The sequence below is a fragment of the Zygotorulaspora mrakii genome, chromosome 4 (assembly GCF_013402915.1).
Source record: "Zygotorulaspora mrakii chromosome 4, complete sequence".
Taxonomy (NCBI): Eukaryota; Fungi; Ascomycota; class Saccharomycetes; order Saccharomycetales; family Saccharomycetaceae; genus Zygotorulaspora; species Zygotorulaspora mrakii.
This window is the reverse complement of record NC_050722.1, coordinates 312,401-330,055: the sequence shown is the minus strand read 5'-3', so window position 1 is coordinate 330,055 and position 17,655 is coordinate 312,401. Positions and strand designations below refer to the sequence as shown.

At 39.4% G+C, this 17,655-nt stretch overlaps 10 protein-coding genes across 10 annotated transcripts; 3 read left to right on the top strand and 7 right to left on the bottom strand.

Moving 5' to 3' along the window:
• Window positions 1-190: 190 nt before the first annotated feature.
• Window positions 191-1,306, bottom strand: IWR1 (Iwr1p; the record flags this gene model as incomplete). Its single annotated transcript, XM_037288292.1, has 1 exon — window positions 191-1,306. One exon carries the CDS (start codon window positions 1,304-1,306, stop codon window positions 191-193), a length of 1,116 nt encoding a protein of 371 aa, XP_037144187.1.
• A 495-nt stretch (window positions 1,307-1,801) lies between these two features.
• HG535_0D01660 (short-chain dehydrogenase/reductase) lies at window positions 1,802-2,671 on the top strand (the record flags this gene model as incomplete). Its single annotated transcript, XM_037288291.1, has 1 exon — window positions 1,802-2,671. The coding sequence occupies one exon, from the start codon at window positions 1,802-1,804 to the stop codon at window positions 2,669-2,671; it is 870 nt and encodes a 289-aa protein (XP_037144186.1).
• A 96-nt stretch (window positions 2,672-2,767) lies between these two features.
• Window positions 2,768-4,762, bottom strand: ATG20 (Atg20p; the record flags this gene model as incomplete). Its single annotated transcript, XM_037288290.1, has 1 exon — window positions 2,768-4,762. The coding sequence occupies one exon, from the start codon at window positions 4,760-4,762 to the stop codon at window positions 2,768-2,770; it is 1,995 nt and encodes a 664-aa protein (XP_037144185.1).
• Window positions 4,763-5,070: 308 nt separating this feature from the next.
• TRM3 (tRNA (guanosine(18)-2'-O)-methyltransferase) lies at window positions 5,071-9,345 on the top strand (the record flags this gene model as incomplete). The annotated part of the gene is made up of 1 exon (XM_037288289.1): window positions 5,071-9,345. The coding sequence occupies one exon, from the start codon at window positions 5,071-5,073 to the stop codon at window positions 9,343-9,345; it is 4,275 nt and encodes a 1,424-aa protein (XP_037144184.1).
• A 72-nt stretch (window positions 9,346-9,417) lies between these two features.
• RRP42 (exosome non-catalytic core subunit RRP42) lies at window positions 9,418-10,212 on the bottom strand (the record flags this gene model as incomplete). The annotated part of the gene is made up of 1 exon (XM_037288288.1): window positions 9,418-10,212. The coding sequence occupies one exon, from the start codon at window positions 10,210-10,212 to the stop codon at window positions 9,418-9,420; it is 795 nt and encodes a 264-aa protein (XP_037144183.1).
• A 228-nt stretch (window positions 10,213-10,440) lies between these two features.
• On the bottom strand, window positions 10,441-11,202 carry RRT6 (Rrt6p; the record flags this gene model as incomplete). The annotated part of the gene is made up of 1 exon (XM_037288287.1): window positions 10,441-11,202. The coding sequence occupies one exon, from the start codon at window positions 11,200-11,202 to the stop codon at window positions 10,441-10,443; it is 762 nt and encodes a 253-aa protein (XP_037144182.1).
• A 106-nt stretch (window positions 11,203-11,308) lies between these two features.
• On the bottom strand, window positions 11,309-11,674 carry TMA17 (Tma17p; the record flags this gene model as incomplete). Its single annotated transcript, XM_037288286.1, has 1 exon — window positions 11,309-11,674. One exon carries the CDS (start codon window positions 11,672-11,674, stop codon window positions 11,309-11,311), a length of 366 nt encoding a protein of 121 aa, XP_037144181.1.
• Window positions 11,675-11,985: 311 nt separating this feature from the next.
• TIP20 (Tip20p) lies at window positions 11,986-14,034 on the top strand (the record flags this gene model as incomplete). Its single annotated transcript, XM_037288285.1, has 1 exon — window positions 11,986-14,034. The coding sequence occupies one exon, from the start codon at window positions 11,986-11,988 to the stop codon at window positions 14,032-14,034; it is 2,049 nt and encodes a 682-aa protein (XP_037144180.1).
• Window positions 14,035-14,069: 35 nt separating this feature from the next.
• HG535_0D01590 (lipase ROG1 family protein) lies at window positions 14,070-16,103 on the bottom strand (the record flags this gene model as incomplete). The annotated part of the gene is made up of 1 exon (XM_037288284.1): window positions 14,070-16,103. One exon carries the CDS (start codon window positions 16,101-16,103, stop codon window positions 14,070-14,072), a length of 2,034 nt encoding a protein of 677 aa, XP_037144179.1.
• A 194-nt stretch (window positions 16,104-16,297) lies between these two features.
• MRF1 (Mrf1p) lies at window positions 16,298-17,503 on the bottom strand (the record flags this gene model as incomplete). Its single annotated transcript, XM_037288283.1, has 1 exon — window positions 16,298-17,503. One exon carries the CDS (start codon window positions 17,501-17,503, stop codon window positions 16,298-16,300), a length of 1,206 nt encoding a protein of 401 aa, XP_037144178.1.
• Between the last annotated feature and the right edge of the window lie 152 nt (window positions 17,504-17,655).

Genomic DNA, 17,655 nt, shown 5'->3' with positions numbered 1-17,655 from the left:
ACTTTAGGCTGAATTTTTCACCCAAACCCAAACACCACATTCAAAAAGAAGAAAACTGGTCAAAAATATGTGTCACTGTACAAAAAGTATCAAAAAAACAGGGCTATCTGTCCGACTTTTTCATTTTAACCCAGACACAACAGCGTTAAAAACAGTCACAAACAAGAGATACCTTGAAGATATCAATCTGTTACGTCTTGTTAATCATGTCTTGCAATTTGCCGAATATTATATCACGATGAACAGCTAGGGGATCTTCCACATCAGATTTGAAGAACGTATTTCTAGCATATTCGACTTCATGATCGAGTGCATCGTCAACAGTGTCATTCATCTCATCTTCATTGTCGCAGCACTCTTCAAGGTCGCTGTAATTTAGAACGGCTGCATCTTCATCTCTGTCATCGAGATCAACAAAATTCATTGCGTTGAGCGAGTTGAGGATGTCGCCGCTGCTTCCCAGTTGATTGAAGAGCTCAATATATTCTTTTTGCTCCTTCAGTTCGATTCCATTCTCTGTGGACGATGGCATACGATCTGAGTCATATAAACTTTGAATAAGGTCCGCTGTTTCGTCGGCTGCAACCTCTTCACCTTCACTTCCAAATAGTATCGAGCGGTCGTCGTCTTCGTCTTCTGGGTAGTCGTTTTGATAGAAGCCCTCTTCATTCGAATCCTGGTCGTCTGAGGCCGCATTTGCTGAATCTGTTTCCTCATCAGGAATTAGATCTACGTCTCTGTTAACTATCTTGACATATCCAACGTCACTTTTCTCAAATTTGCTCATCTCATCTTCGGTGACCTTTTCCAGATGGTAAATATCATAAACGTAATCAAGGCTTGGCATGCTGATAACCGGGGCGGCTTGCCCGGTGTAATGCCTCTTGCTCCGTTTTCGTATCTTGGTAGTTGGAGACGCATCTGGGTCCGTTCCTTTTAATGATAGATGTTGCTTTAACATTTGACTGATTTCCGGAGGCAAGCCATCACCGTCGGAAGAGTCCTCGAGTGGGTCATCAAACGATTGATGTCTTGCGTCATCATCACCTCTGTTTTTGTCCTGGGATTCTCTGCGTCTTTTCCTATTTTGTTCCAGAACAAAATGATGATGTTCATTGTCTGCCAGTTTCAAAAGTGGTGTCGAGTTTTGCCCATCCGTCTCGTAAAACTGCTGTTCTACAGTTCTCGTAAGTTTGAACACAAATTTTACTCTCTTGACTGGTTTCTGATCATCAATAAGGAGACTGTTCACGCTCCCTTCATCTCTCCTTCTCTTTAAACGGATGAATTCAGGAGCATCGTTCATATTGCATAGTATAGTGCCCCTTGTGGCACGTCTTCATTGAGTGAGCTGTGGTTAAAGAAATCATACTCACATCATTTAAGCCGTTATATCTGGAACTATAGGTCCAAAGTCGTCACTTCTGAATATATATGCATTACCCGGCATTTGATCTTTCCACAGTATTATTTGGACTATGGAGTACGGTGGCTTTAGATCGGATCTAGTCTTGTTGTAACCTGCAATAAATACGGACTTGGATCATCTCCATCTAGCAGCAGCTCAATTTTTTAAAATGGATCAGATTCTTACTTAAACGCTTTTGTGTTTATTAATGTAGATAAAGCAATTCAGCTCAGGCAATCCGCGTCAGTAATTACTGACGCGGACTCACAGTGTTATTTTTGTGTATCTCTTGTAGCATAATAGTTTCTATAAATGAACTGAGGTGAAGCCTAATATTTTCTCAAGAAAGCAGTTAATTTTTACCCTTATAACAGCTGTTTCCCAGGAAAGATCATGGTATTCATTGGTGATAAAGGATGCCGTTTTACCTCCGACATTTTAGAGTTTTTCACTAACAGGTTCAGTCTATTCGACGAAAATCTTTTGGATGAGAATACCATTGTTTTAGTCACCGGTGGCTCCGGTGGCCTTGGATTGGAACTTGTAAAAAGACTACTTGTATGCAAAAATAAGGTCATCATTGTGGACATACATCCGCCCACGACTGATTTCGGTACAGCTGATAGGGTAGTATTTTATCGATGTGACATTACAGACTACGACCAGGTAGAGGAACTCTATAATAGAATAAAATATGAGCATGGTACCGTGAGTATCCTTTTGAATAATGCAGGGTTAACCAGTATCTCCCTACTCAAGTCTTCTTCAAATGACGACATGCGGCGGGTCATAGATGTGAATTTTATTGGGGCCTATAATATGATCCAGATCTTTTTGCCAGAAATGATCAAGAATAACAGAGGCTATGTAGTCAATATTGCGTCTATACTTGGCGTTATAACTCCAGCAAGATTGAGTTCGTATGGTGCTTCTAAGGCAGGTCTCATCGCTCTGCATATATCAATTACCCGCTATCTGAGATCAAACTACGGCAAAAACAACATCAAAACACTGTTGGTTTGTCCAGGGAAACTAAAAACTACGATGTTTCAAAATGTCGAAACACCTTCGAAGTTTTTGGCTCCGGATGTTGAACCTTCGAAGTTAGCTAAACGAATCCTCACGTCAATCGAATGCAACGCCACAAATACTCTAAGTTACCCATACTACACAAACATTGTTCCATTTTTCAAGGAGCTCAATTGGCCCCATATAAAAGCTTTCAAGAAATTCAGTGGCATGAATAAAGTAACTGCTATTTAAAAATATTATTTTTTCCCATTTTTTAATCCAAGATATTGACTGAAACCTATAGAAAATCTATAAAGTATCTGACCCACATCGTCCCAAAAATCCATCCTACTGCGCTTGTTTTGCCTTAATCTCACGCCATATCTCCAAATTTTTCTCTGCATACTCTCGCATGTACTTGGAATAGTTTTCTAAGATGCTCACTAGTTCTTGCTCCCTTTGTTTGGAAAAAGCGCTCAATTGTTGATCTTTTATAACCTCAGTTATAACAGTCATATCACTTTCACAAACTTTTGATGATTTCTCTAATTCCTTGATATCCTTCTTCAAGCTTTCCATAGTCGTATGAAGATCAGGGTCTTGGTAGCTGACAGATTCCTTGACCATTGTTGCCAATTTATTGAATTTATTGAACAGTTTACCACTATATGATCTAGGCTGAGGATGCTGCAAATTAATCTTTTGACTACTACCTACCTCTTCATTTACTTGACTTTCGACATCCTGTACATCTTTTTCGTGTTCCTGCAATTTAGCTAGTTGTTGTTTTTTATTTTGCAATGATTTTTTTATCATATCAGTTTGCATTAGCTTCAACTTGCGATATTTTATTAAATCCTTAGCGGATCCGGCCATGTGAACACACTCACTCAGCGGCTCATTAATATTGTAATAAAATTTCCCAACTAGATTATCTAATTGTATGGAATACTCGTCAAAGGTATCACTAATGTGGGAAAATTGTTCTGCCAAGTCCGCTCCACGGTTCTGATTGGTAGCAAATTGGGCATACGCTTCGCCCAGTTCTTTGATCAAACATTTTAAATCATGAAAGTTTTTCGTAATTCTCCTATTGTATTTATATAATCCATTGTTCAAAATACTTTCATATCTTTTGTAGTCCTGTTCAATGGTAACAAACCCATCTTTGCTCTCCAAAGTTGCAGATGAACTGTCTTTGTTCAAAATGGACTGTGACGTAGAATGTACAACTGGTAATGAAGCATGAATTCTTGTCGTGTTAGTTGGATCTAGTGGGTTGCATTGAAGGACACTTTTTGGCAATGAAGAAAAGGTTGCCGAACTCGTCACGAAGTCATTCCAATTAGAATTATTAGGATCTAAAAAATCAGAAATAATAGTGGTCTTTGTAATCTCTTCATTTTGAAGTAGCTTGTTCAGGAATCCTGTTAACATTCTTATTCTGTGCCGTATAAGTCTCTCATCACTATTGTTCACAGATCCATTGATAACAGAAAGTGACAAATCCACCGATCCTGTCCCTTCTGAAGGCAGCAAATAATTCGATTTAGATCCGGCTATCGCTTTCCCATAAGTCTTAAAGGATTGCTTTTCCGGTATAGGTGGCAATAGAGTCATGGGAAAAAGCTTGACCAAAATATTCCTTAAGCTCTCGAAATCGCTATACCTTCTCCGAACCAGAGAATCTTCGTACCTGATAGTATAAGCAATGTAAGTTCTACCTTGACCTTCGGATAGCTTGTTGGCCTCTAGTATTTGTGCCTTTGGGCGCCTATTAATTTCGTGCTTTGCGTTTCCAACTGCAACAATGTCATTGTGCGAACTGGGCGGTACACCATTATGATTTGAAACACTGATGCTATCGTCGCCACTACTGTTACGTGTCGTTTCAGATGGTCCATGGTTTAGTGGTAAAAGGTCTTCCAAGTCATCTTGGTAAATATCATTGGGATTGACCAGAGATTTCCCATTTTGGAAAGGCTTTACCTTCGCTGACCTGCCATCATAAACCTCTGTGCTTCCATTTCCATTAATTCCAAAAAGCTTTTCCTCCTGGTCTATAAAGGGATTATCGTTTACAGTAATCGCCGTATGAACCATGGATTGATCGACGCTAGAGGCCTTCAAATCGCTGGACTCTTTCGAGCCGCTAGCTTCCGACAGTGATCTGCCATCATCTGCTTCATCATGATCTTCCACACCAGCTGTATCGACAGCAGCAGCCAGCAAGTTTGAGCCGCTAGTAGCTGGCTCATCATCATGAGTTACATGCTCAACAGCGCTCATATTTAGGGGCTGTGTTGAATAATTAGAATACCCGTTTTCGTCATTTACATTCATAATAAATACCAACTACTGTAACGATAGCTCCTTTCTAAGCTTTCCGGGCAATAAACTACTACGGGCAGCCACGCTAACTTATCTCAACAGCTAGGGGTTGCTGGTGGTTTAGCCTTGGTTTGTTATAATTCATCGCGCCTATCAGGCTAAAAAGAGAACTTCGTTGGAGATGAGTTCGGACGTTTTTCCAATTGAAGTAGCCATATCTCATCGCATTTTGAGTATCTTGAGCATGAAATAGCTTAGCAGCTTGTTGGAGCGTACAAAAGACATCGCTCACGAGTTAACACCGAATTGACTGGCTTGGAATGAGCACAGCCCTTTTTTTGTCGAACTACCTTACTAAGGAGGCTCAGGCGGCCTTATTGACGGATTTGACAAATCATGAAAAGTTTGAACAAGTAGTTGATATTTTGAATTCCCAGCTCGTGGATATTTCAGACAATGCTAAATTATGCAGACTTCTGTTTGAAAAGCTGATTTTGAAAATATCTGGTGTTATTGACGTAATACGCTCGTCTGATAACCACATCCATCAATATTCAGAAATACTGGAGAGTGATGAACTAAAGACATTAGCAGAATTGGCGTGCAAACTGCCTCATGTTTGGGCACTTTATGAGGATTGGCTAAGTGAAAAACTTGTGCGCCATAGTGTAGAGAGAAAAGAAAAGCTTTTTCGTGGTGATTTTTACGATAAAGTTTTCCAACAGCTGATAAGTGAATTTAAAACTAAGGGTGACACAATCGCAAAAGAATATGATGACGTTGAGTTCATCGCGCTGATGAAAGTACTGGAACTCTCTTACACATTCGCAAGTGAAGCTAGCCTGATATCGTGCAATAAGCTGGACGCAATTGTGATTGGACTTCTTGCGTGCGACGACGAGACGCTTGCAAACACATGCTCCAACTTAATCAAGTGGCGTGTTTCCCAAATTTCAAAAAAATGCAATCAATCAGCTATTTTCGATCTCCTTACTTTAAAGTCTTTGAAAGAAACCTTCAAAGGGAAGCACAATGGTGCATGGCAGCAGAAAATTGGCCTCACACTATTACTAAGACTTCTTTTACAGACACCGCCATCCCCTCAGTTGGTTAATTTTATGCAAACAGATATTTGGGATCATATTAAGAATGCATTGATCCATGACTCGCATGAATACCGTAAACTAGGACTTTCAATATTGAAACTATCTATACAAAAGTCATCAGATAATATGGAGAGTTTCGAATCTCCACTTTTTTTCTGGAATTCATCGGAGAAGATAAAAACAATACAAGCTTGGGAAAAATTCACTACTCTTTATGAGATTGTCTCTCTTGAGAGCGCTTTGAATCAGATTCAGGCTGCAAGTGACTATATTTTGGAGCTCTTCAACGATCCTTTTTTACCGCCTACTTGGGGCCTTATTCTATTTTCCACCGGATTGAGAGCTCCGATGGAGGGTATCAGAAAGTACATGATGTCTCTATTATTTCAGGTTGACGATCCAGCTGTGTTTTCTGCCGATATTGATGTACTCAAGGAAAGTATTCTTCCAAGTGCCATGGAGGCCCACTATTTTGCCTCTGATGGTAAATCTTGTCTTTACGGTGAAAGACTAGTTGAGTTTGTAACATCTGTCATTTCAAATTCTGGAGATCAAATATCAGCCATTTTGGAAGCTCTCCTGGACGTCTTAGTCAAATATGGAACGTCCTATGATCCTGCAAGAATATATCTATCTTATGGAGTTCTAAAATCATTAAAGGAGAAACATGTAAGGGTCATATCACTTCAACATTTACGGTATATCAAAAAGTTGTTTGAATTTGAAAGTGAAGAGGTGTTATTTGAGACTACCATAAAAAGTATTTACCTCAAGTTTCTCCTTCATGTTGATAAAAGTGTTACGCCGGTTCAATGGATTCAGGCAATTGTGACACATTTGAAATGCAATGAAAACAATTACAAGTACTTGACTCCTTTAATGGATATCTTCAAAGATTTTGCCGTCACTTATTTCGATCCAAACACAGCTATAAATGAAATTAGCCAATATATTAGTAATGACCCGACATTTGAAGTCTTGTCTGTGATATTATTTGAAAATGATTCTGTCATAATCAACAAATCCTTTTTATTAGAACTTGCTATATCAAACGAGTCAGTCAACAGCTATGCAAAGGAAGCAACAGATATTTTAAGCCAGTTATTGCTGGTAGAAGACTCCACTAGCTATAAATCGACCAGTTTGCTGCTCGATCTTTCTTGCTTCAGTTCCCTAACTTGGAAGTCCATCAAACTGAAACCCTTATTTGATTCACTGTTCTCAGATTTTTGTCCTGACAAGCTGTTTTTTTTTGTAGCTGCTTTTAAGAAAGTGACTGATTATAGTACTGAATTTGATGACTTAAAGTTTACGGAAGTCAAAGATCTATATTCAACTATACAACAGCAGATTAAAAAAAGCACAAGTATTTTCTTCAAGATTAGAGATAAAACCTATTCTGCTTACTTTGATTTTGTTTTGGTTTACATGAAATCTCATTCACTAGAGGTTGCTGACCTCACAGAACTATTGAATCTTCTAAAAGAGAATATTGATCGAGACAATGGCAATTTTGAGGGAAACTTACAAGTTTCCAATATATGCAGCTATCTACTTGAAAATTACGCAACGTTTCAGACACAAGAGAACAACAATCCTATCTTCAGTGTTTTCCTCATCGTATCCACTATGTGGGAATCAATAACCAGCGAACGACTTGTTTTGAAACAGAGGAGTCTACATTTGTCAACTATTAACTGTTTATTTCATTCGAAAGTTTTGCATTATGCGTGTCTCACGGAAAACCACCATTCAAACTCAGTCTCTCAGAAGTTATGTGAGTATGGACAGGACATCTTAGAGCAGGCACAATCAAGAAGGGGTGTTTTACCTTTGCTGAGTAGCTCTATTTGCAGTTTTATCAAAAGATATGGGGAATTACTGGGTACGAAAAACTCAAAATATGACTGGATTGTCTACTTAATGGCATCGATCTTCGCTATGGAGCAAAGCAAAGTTAGCATTTTCCAAATAAAGCCAGTAATTGCTGAACTGTATGATAAGAACATATGCTTATACAGTGAGAGTAAGAATGGGCTCTATTTAGATATCTACAAATCAAACGAAATTGCAGCAAAAATTTCAGTGATTGAGACACTTATTACCTCTCCAGCAAGCTTCAAAGAGAAATTCGTATGTAGATTAAGTGAACTCGAAAACTTTTTGACTGCAAACAGAAAGACGGATGGCGATGAAGAGCGGGAAAGACTTTTGAAATGGCAGCTCTTTGTGCTTTGTATTCCAGATATCAATCCCATAATGATGCTTGAAATTGCTGAAAAGATGATCTTCAATGGATTTTTGACAGAATTTTCCCCTTCAATCAGGGTTTATATGGAGTGGTCTATTGCATTAGCACTGGCAGAAAACTACGAAGAGGAGGCTGCGATATTTTTGGAAGACAAGGTGTTTTCTGTAATGAATGAGCACTCCAAACCTATCTTGGTTGTTGGAGCCGAAAGAATATGTTTCATTGTTTTAAAAGCATTGAAAGGAAAAGCTAATATCCAGAGATTCATGGAAAGATTTACCAGCACTTTAGTTTCAAATGCTACATCCAATAAGCCTTTAGTGAGACATTTTTCGAACTCCTTAACACTATCATATTGGCCCTTGTTCCAAAAAGAAATCAAAGATAAGACACTTCGAAATATTTTTGAGGAACTTTACAAAAATGCTCAAAGCCAGAAAAATGAGGGACACTATAGAGCTGGTGATGCGATTTTATGGTCTCTTTACGAAGATATCACCTTGACCGGCCTATTTGGAGGAGTTCTCAAGAAGATCATGGACCATGATTTGCCATATATCACCAAGCAACAATTCAAAACTCATTTACAGGTGAAAAACTCGATACCGATTGGGGAAGATGAATGCGATTTGTGGGTAGGGGAAAGGGTAACCAAACCAAAGGAAAAAATAACGTCCAATAGCCCTCCGACCTCTTCACAATTCCAAACCAAGAGTGGTGCTTGGGAAGCAATGTTTGACATTGACGATAATGAAACGATGAGAAATGTGAAAAGATCAGAATTGATTATTGTATCATCGCTAGTGGACAAGGCTCCTAACCTGGGGGGCATCTGCAGATTATGTGACGTTCTTGGTGTTGGGTTGCTAACTGTTCAAGACTTGAGAGTGAAAAATCATCCGCAATTTAAGAGAGTTGCCGTTACTGCTGACAGATGGATGCCAATTCAAGAGGTTACTGTCGAGCAAATAACAGAGTTCATGAGAGGGAAAAAAAAAGAGGGCTATACGCTAATTGGTTTAGAACAAACTGATCAATCTATCAAATTAGATGAAAACTTTAAATTTCCAAAAAAATCGCTTATCTTGCTAGGCATTGAAGCGCTTGGTATTCCAGGCCATCTATTAAGTGAGCTCGATATATGCGTGGAGATCAAGCAATTCGGTGTAATCAGATCTATGAATATTCAAACTGCCACCGCAGTTATAGCACATTCCTATACAGTACAACACATGTAAATGATGTAATATAATAATATCATATAAAATTATCAGATTGACTTCTATATTTTTTCTCGGACCTTTGTATATCTATAGATTTTCCAAAGCCTGCAAAATATCACCAGCATATTGCTCTATCATCTTGATTGCCTTTGGAATTATTTGGGGATTGAATCCTTTTACATCATTATCACTTAAAATAGTCGTTCTTATAGGTGCTATCACCTTGCCATCTAACCATGTTACAATGAGACCGTTGCTTGATACGTCACATTCACTGGCGGATGCATCCATGAAGATGTTATCGCCTATTATTGCGGTAACAAAAACTAGTGGCGGGTTGATATTTAGTTTAACCAAATCATGATCGTGGAAGGTGGGATACTCTTCGACTTCCAAATCATCAAAGCTTGACACAAGTTTCGGTAGATAGGTCGATTTTAAAGCAGAATAAATTGCGAATGATATTAAAGAGACTGGATGCGAATATGATGAAAGAACAAGGACATCGATGAAAATTTTGAAACTATATTTCTTAGTAAGTGTCAAATTTGAGGTATCGATACCCACTGTTGGCTCGAGAACCTTATTTAGAAAGGCGGTAATTGTCTCTACTTGCGGAGAATCATCTCTTTGCCCCGCTATATCAACTTCTACCTGTAATAGGTCGTCCGATACTGTGTGATCAACAACTTTTACCTTGACACTAACAATGCATTCACTGCCATCACTTGCAATGATTCTAGAGGAGCCATTTGAGCTGGGTAAGAAATCTGTGTAAATCTCAATGGGTCTGAATTGATGAGGCAATCTTCCATCGGGTCTCACCGTAGGAGATCCCGCTAATGAATCATAAAGATAGAGTTTTTCCGTTACAGACAGCATCTGTACTCTGCGAAACTTAGCTCTGAGGATTACTTTTCTGTCTTCTCGATTGCATCTCTTCAAAAGATGTTTTTTTTTTGCAAGATTAATTTTTCATTTAAAGGAAAAAGCAGCTAACAGATATGAAATGGCACCTCGACCTAAACTACACACATAAAATTCATAGACAAAATGAATAGTTCACTTACGTTAATCAAACTGGGTAAAACTTACTGTTAAATGGGTCTTTTAACCATTTTCTTTTATGAGATAAGATGCTACCAGCAACTGGGAGGCTAAAAGCGCAATAATAAAGATGATCTCCGAATACAACAGTTTAGAAAACACTTCTTCATTTAGATCTCTTCGATAGCTTTCCATTGTGATCAGATTTGTACTCTTGTCTGTGTCTGCGATTTCAGTTAGCATTTCGGCAGAATTTTGGAGGATCAGTATGGTATCGTCCTTCATTTGTCGCGCTAGCTCTGACGGATTGCTTTCAAAATCATTAGCAGTCACCTTGATATCGACATTTTTCACTGTGTCTATAGCGGTCCACGAGGAATCAAAACTGAGATTAATAAAACATACTGTAAAATAATTGTAACCACGCGAATCAATCTCCACAATAGTCGTACCGGCCTTGAGACACCTTTTACCTCTAATTTTTTCTCTAGTTTCTGAATTAATGATTTGAAAACTTAATGCCTGTTTGCTAATCCTACTTTGCATTCTGCTGAGCCTTCCCGAATTTCCATTTGTTGGTATAGTATCGTCAACTGCAAACGTAAACACCAACTCGGTGCAATCTTCAAATGGCGACCTCAACTCAACGCATGTTTCCATCTGCTGGGGCAGAAAATGCAACGATGCCTTCAGTGGCATCACATCCAGCTGCAAATGCACATTGGGGCTGAATTCCGGCCCAACAGAGCCCACAATGTCGCACACACCGATGCCTCCATATAAAGTTACGATGAAGACATATGATGACGCATTCAACAAGAGCATTTGCTAGTTCAACCAAGAATTCAAATTGCGGGCAAATATACTAGAAAAAAGCAAATGCAATAAAAACCTTACGCCTATATATATATATAGAAGCCATTACGCTCCGTTACACTTCAGGTGTTCCCGAATGGCTCGACCTGTACAAGTCCTCCTGGCGTAGTGCCTCCAGTCTTTCTACACTGTTCTTGAGTAAAATGTCATTCTCCCGCAAAGATTCCTGGTACAATTGCAAATCACCATCTTCAACTTTCTCCATGTCGAGCTCTTCGCTCTCCTCTTCGTCCCCACCGGCGTGAGTTCCCTGCAATTTAGCGATGTATCTCTGCAATCTGGAATTGGAACGGTTTAAATGGCTAATACTGTTCTCTATTTCTTGCTCCAAACGTGTGAGCTCCTCCTTGGTCATTTCTCCAATCGCCGTCTTGAACTCCTCAATTTGAACTGGTCTCCTAATACCTCCGGCGGAACACATAATCAATCTTTCAAATAAAACGGTTTCAGTCTCTCGTTCACAGAACAACCCCAACGAGCCAAATCCGTACAACGGAGCCAGTAAGAAACATTCGAATACCTTAAAGTCCTGATGTTTCTATTCCTGCTCCTTATATATGTAGGAAAGCAACGCCTTACATGTTACCCCCCCTTGTCCCTTAAAGTTCTTTGTTGCTGTTGTGTGTTATGGGGAAGGCGAAACAGGATATGAAAAAACAAGAGATGGTGGAAACAAAGGCCACATTCGATGTTCGAAATGAACGGGATTGAAAGCTTATACAGTCTAATAAAATGGCATTAACATCTGTGCATGATGTTCTTGAGGTCGAGAAGAGAATTTCCGCGATAAATGAGAAGCGGGAGCAGCTTGCGCTGCGATTGAAGAGGGCACAAGAGGTGAGCGTGGGCGGCAACGGCGGCGGCAATCACAATGTGGGTGATGGCATCATGGATACCATGGGCACTGATGTAGACAGTGAGGAGTATCTTAGAAGCATTGCTAAGGATATTACCAGCAATGCGACATCGTTGGAAGGAATACGCAGGCTGAGGACCAAATATGGTGCGCTGCGGGTTCTGGACGTGCTTGAGAGGGCGTTCAAACAGCGGGAGACAAAAGATTTGGCCTTGGTAGAGCTGGGATCTTTGCGTGAGGAAATGGATGGTTTTGAGGAGGAGACCTCATTGCAAGAACTTGACCGGGTCGGCAAGAGGGTTGCATCTGTGCGCGAAAGACTAGGCGATGATTCGGATGAAGGATTGGCCGCGTATAACCAGTTGAATGGCGCTGTATCTTTGCGAGCCAAAGTGCTCTGTGGTCAATTCAAAGATCGCCTGCTGGAGTCGAAATGGGATACTTCTGCGACTATATCCAGCGATACGATGGGAGATCTGAGACGTAGATCCACGGATCTTTATAAATTGTCGTTGTTGATTATAGGTAACCTTAACCATAATCAATCCTCCTTTTTTTGGAACTTCCAATGTATTGCTAACAATTTTGAAATAAAATTTACCTATCACTTTCATGACGATTCCTTGAAGATGGAGACATTTTTCAAATACATGAACGATTACCTGAATAAAAATCTTTATAGGTGTATCAGTATATTTCACGATGAGGTACATGGAATAACAAGACAGTTAATACATGAGCAATTCATCGATCATGTGTTGCAACCGATAAGAGAAAAAGTTGTAAGCGGTTTATCTCATGCTGACAGCAAGGTGCTGATATCTTTGATTTCTGAAATTCTAAATACAGATAAAAATTTGGAAACCTTCTTTCATTACCATGGAAGGGGCATGATTTCTCTGGTGCCTGCAGAGATTTGGGATATGTGGCTTGCTTACGAAGTGGAAACGGCCACAAACCAGTTCGATAAGCTTATTTCGAATCCGAAGGAAATGGTTGAGTCATCATCAGACTTTATCAAGCTCTTAAATAAGGTCTACAGCTATTTAAAACCGTTTTATGGTTTGGAATTTGAACCTCTAAAAAAGTACAAACTATTGAGCTGTTCCCAGATTTTTATTAAGCTATCCTCTCTCTATCTTGATCGCCTGCTGACTATTAACTCTTTAGGGGACACACACACAGGAGAGGATGAATTGAATCAGACGTTAATGAAGCTGCAAAATATCAACATTGTTTATGAAAGAATCATAGAATTATCGGAGGAATATATCTTCATTCATTTAACAGATGTTGTTAACGAATGGGAATCAAAAAATTATACCACGTTATTCCAAAACGTTCTGGAGGACTACAGGAAAATTATGGAGGAAAGTGTCCAACCAACTGTTGTTCATAGAGTCAAGAAGTTATTGAAAGAGTCATTGAGAAATTACTTTAAGTTAGGAGTTTGGTCAACGGTTGCAAATCCGGATTCTGATACAGCAACATCAGAATTAGTTGACGCAATAAAATTAATCACCCGAATAATGATGAAACTAGACTCTTTATCCATTCCGTTAGCAGTTTCAACCTGTATTAAGAATGAACTCTTGAATATAATAGTCAACTACTTCATCGAATCAATTTTAAAATTGAACAAGTTTAGCAAACAGGGACTAGATCAGTTTGAATTAGATTTCCGGACAATTAGAGATGCTTTGAATCTCTCAAATGACAATACCAATGCACAAGAAGGTGTCCTTTTTGAACTTGTCAAAGTGCTTTCGCTCAAATACGACCCGGATGGACAAAAGTTCTTCGGAACTGCCTATATCAAAGAATTAAATTATCGTGATCTGAAGAATCATTTGCGTATCAAGACACTGACAGATTTCGAAATTCAAGATGCACTTTATAGAATAGCATATGGAAACATTTTATAGAAAAGAAAATCACTGAAGCGGAGGAGCAATACTTTTTACATAGAATTGCTGTCGAGACTTTCGTAGCTTATCAAATTGTTGTTAGTTGACGACTCCAGGTTCACATCATTTCCCAATGCATTCCGGCTTTTAGCAAATGATTCAATCATTTCACTCATGGTTGATATCATTCCTGTTGGACCTTCATCGAACAACCTTGGATTCTCGACTCTCGTAATCCACGCAAAGTTCTTATTGGGTTCTATGTCACTGCTGTCTGGAATAGATCGAGGAGACAAGTTATTCGTAACATCGCTATTGATTTTGTCAGCCAATTCCTCATATGCACTTTCCTCATCTTCACCACTAAAATGTGCATCAATAAGATGATCAATTACGGGCCAGCCGTAAGCGTTTGAGAATCTTCTACGCACGATTATATTATTATGAGCATCCGGCTTTAGTGCTACGACAACTTTTCGCCATGATAAGCCTTGATGCCATTCCCGTGCTATTCTTTCTTCAAGTTTTTGGCACTTAGGTTTACCCCTATCCATCATAAATTGATCCAATAATATGTTATGAGTACCTTCAAAAGCGTCAATGCCACCTTCAGCTATAGGAGGAAGATCCTCTTCCGTATAAACCTTATCATGAATAATGACGGGGTTTCGGGAAGAAGGGTCTGTTATATATAATTTCTCTGGAAGTGGCGGGACCAAAGTCGACACCATTGATTCGAGAAATGATATTCTAGGTAAGGAAGGGTTGTTTGATGGGAATTTTTGAGGAGCTAGTATCCCAAGAATTTTCACAAAAGGAGAAATGATGTTTCTGCTCAGAAAATGCGATTGACTCACCAGATCAATATTGCTAGAGTTAATTTGCAGCCCTTGAAGTTTTCTTTTTTCTAGTTGCTGCAATATCTCATCATAATCCAAAAAGAGCATTGAGGCAGTGTATAATGGAACTATACCGTCATTGACGGCATTCATATAAAGAGTTCTCCGCTTAAACTTCTGGAGGACACTTTTCAACGGTTCCCCCGGTAAAAGGTGAAGCAGCGCTTCATTGTTCCCGGAGTCTTTCTCAAGTCCTAAATCTTGTCCAGTTTTGCCAATAACACCGAATGATAATAAGAGGTTGATATAGGCCGGATTATCTGTAACAATGCCCAAAAAAGGTGACGCTATGCCTATGAAATTAACTGGTTTCACTTTTTCAAAAAACCATGGAAATTTTACAGCTATATATGCGATAGCAAACGACTGTACTAGGCCACCCAGTGAATGCCCAACAAAACTAATCTTAGTTACCGACTCGTCGTATAGTTCATCAATTATGAAGTTTGCTACTTGGGTACCGAGATATTTCACTCCCTTTTCCGTCTGACAGACATTTTTTGTGTAGCCCTTTACGACAATTTGTTCATCTGGATAGTTCTCCTGTTTTTTATAGATCTGCTCCATTAAATATGACATGTCGGTAGAGACATTAGAATGAAGGCCATGAGTCAATATAACCAAGTGTTTTGCCTTTTTAGGTAAACCTATCTCTGCCGGTAAATTCCAAACATCTAATGTGGTCAGCCTGGTTACTGTGATTTTATCTGAAACTGAGTTATTTATACCACAGTCTTGTTCTCCGCATAATGAATTCTTTGTATTCGCAACATTTATCTCGAACGATACCTTTGTGTTCGTGGTGAATACGATTTGACTCAAAATATCGACTACCCAAACATACCTGGGCTTTAGCCTGTGTACTGACAGCTCTACGATGCAATCTTGTTGTGCTTGCAGAGTAGATTCGAATCTTGGCTGATCCGCCGAAGCTATGATTTTCTGTGAGTGATGATAGTCCTCAGTCCTCACATCACAATATAACATGAATGGGCCCATTAGATATGCAGCCCTGAATGACAAACCTTCTATGTTTTTCACTTTAAGCCAAAGTGAGTCCAATTTTACGTCATCGGGAATCTCGTCACCTTCGTATAGGTCATATGTGATCACATAACGCTCGAGATCACCTATACCCACCGAAGACTTGTTGAAAAACAGCAGATTACCAGGTTCATCGTTTGTCATAGCGCCTGGCTCTGCTGCTATCCTAGTGTGTCGAATGGATGTATACTATTTTGTATGACTTGGTTTCGTCATATATATAATAAAATGTCATCGCGCTGTGATGCAAGTATATATATTGTTGAAAAATGTACGAAGTGCAGACAGATCTTTTAAAGGGATTTCTATACAAATGCTATTTACAGAGGTATCAGTCTTCAATCTGCACTCAAAAGTTCTTTTGCTTTCAAATCACAGTCAAATTTTTGGATCGCATCGATGACCTCGTCAAGTCTCTCCCCTGACATAATTCCTTCCATATCATGCAAATTGTATCCAGATCTATGATCTGTTATACGGTTCTGCGGGTAATTATAAGTGCGAATTTTATCTGATCGATCTATTGTACTGACCTGGTCTTTTCTTGCTGAACGTTCCTTGTCCTCCTTTTCCTTTCTCTCTTTTTCGGCCAGTTTGGAACGCAATATTGCAAATGCCTTGGCTTTGTTTTTATGTTGAGAACGTTCGTCCTGCATGGATATGACAATTCCCGAAGGGTAATGAGTCAATCTCACCGCCGAATCAGTGGTATTCACATGCTGGCCACCTTTACCACTTGCTCTCATAACATCAATTCTAATTTCATCTGGCTTGAATGTTCGTTCAAAGGAGTCTACTTCCTTATCATCACCCATTTGGGGAAGGACGACAACAGCTGCCGTGGAAGTATGTGTCCTTCCTTTAGTTTCTGTAGCTGGAACTCTTTGGACTCTATGTACACCGGCTTCATATTTCAACCGATCATATGATCCAGGCTCGTCAATACTTAAAATCGCATCAACGATACCGGATCCACTTTGGTTCTCGTTTTTCGAAATTATACGGTACTTCCATCTCTTGCTGTGAGCATAGCCTGTGTACATATTCAGCAGATCCTGCGCAAATATCATTGCTTCAATACCGCCCACCCCAGGTCTTAATTCTAATATGCAGGGTTTTTCCGCGAAGGGGTGTGGAGGTATTAGTCTGTTCAGTAATTCATTGGATGTGCCTTTCAAATCTGGTAATAATCTGGTGAACTCTATCTCAGCCTCATCTCTCAAACTTGGGTCTTCTTCTATGAGCTCCTGCAGCTCTTCCAGTCCCTGTAGTTGCTGCTGATATCTTTCGTACATATCTTTAATAAAAGACACTTTCGCATACCTCTTCTGCGTAGTCTCATCGAAACTCTCACCTTGAGAGAGCAAAGCCTCTAATGAGTGCATATCATCAACATATTTCACCACTCTCTTGATCAAAGATGGATGCAATTCATCAATGATAAAACCATTCTCAGCGGCAGAAGAAAACCATTTCTTTGCTGTTGGCCCTAAACGGAAGTATTTATTGAAGGATAGTCGAGGAAATAAAGATCGGGAGATCATTTATGTCTCTGGCTCGTGATAATTTTCGATGTTTTCATCTAGTTGTGATATTAGAATTTTAGCTATTTCGGCATGCGAATAAGATGTAAGAATGCCTCTTATTTAGTGATCACATCTAGAAAAGCTGTTACATATAAAAAGTTCAAGGAGGC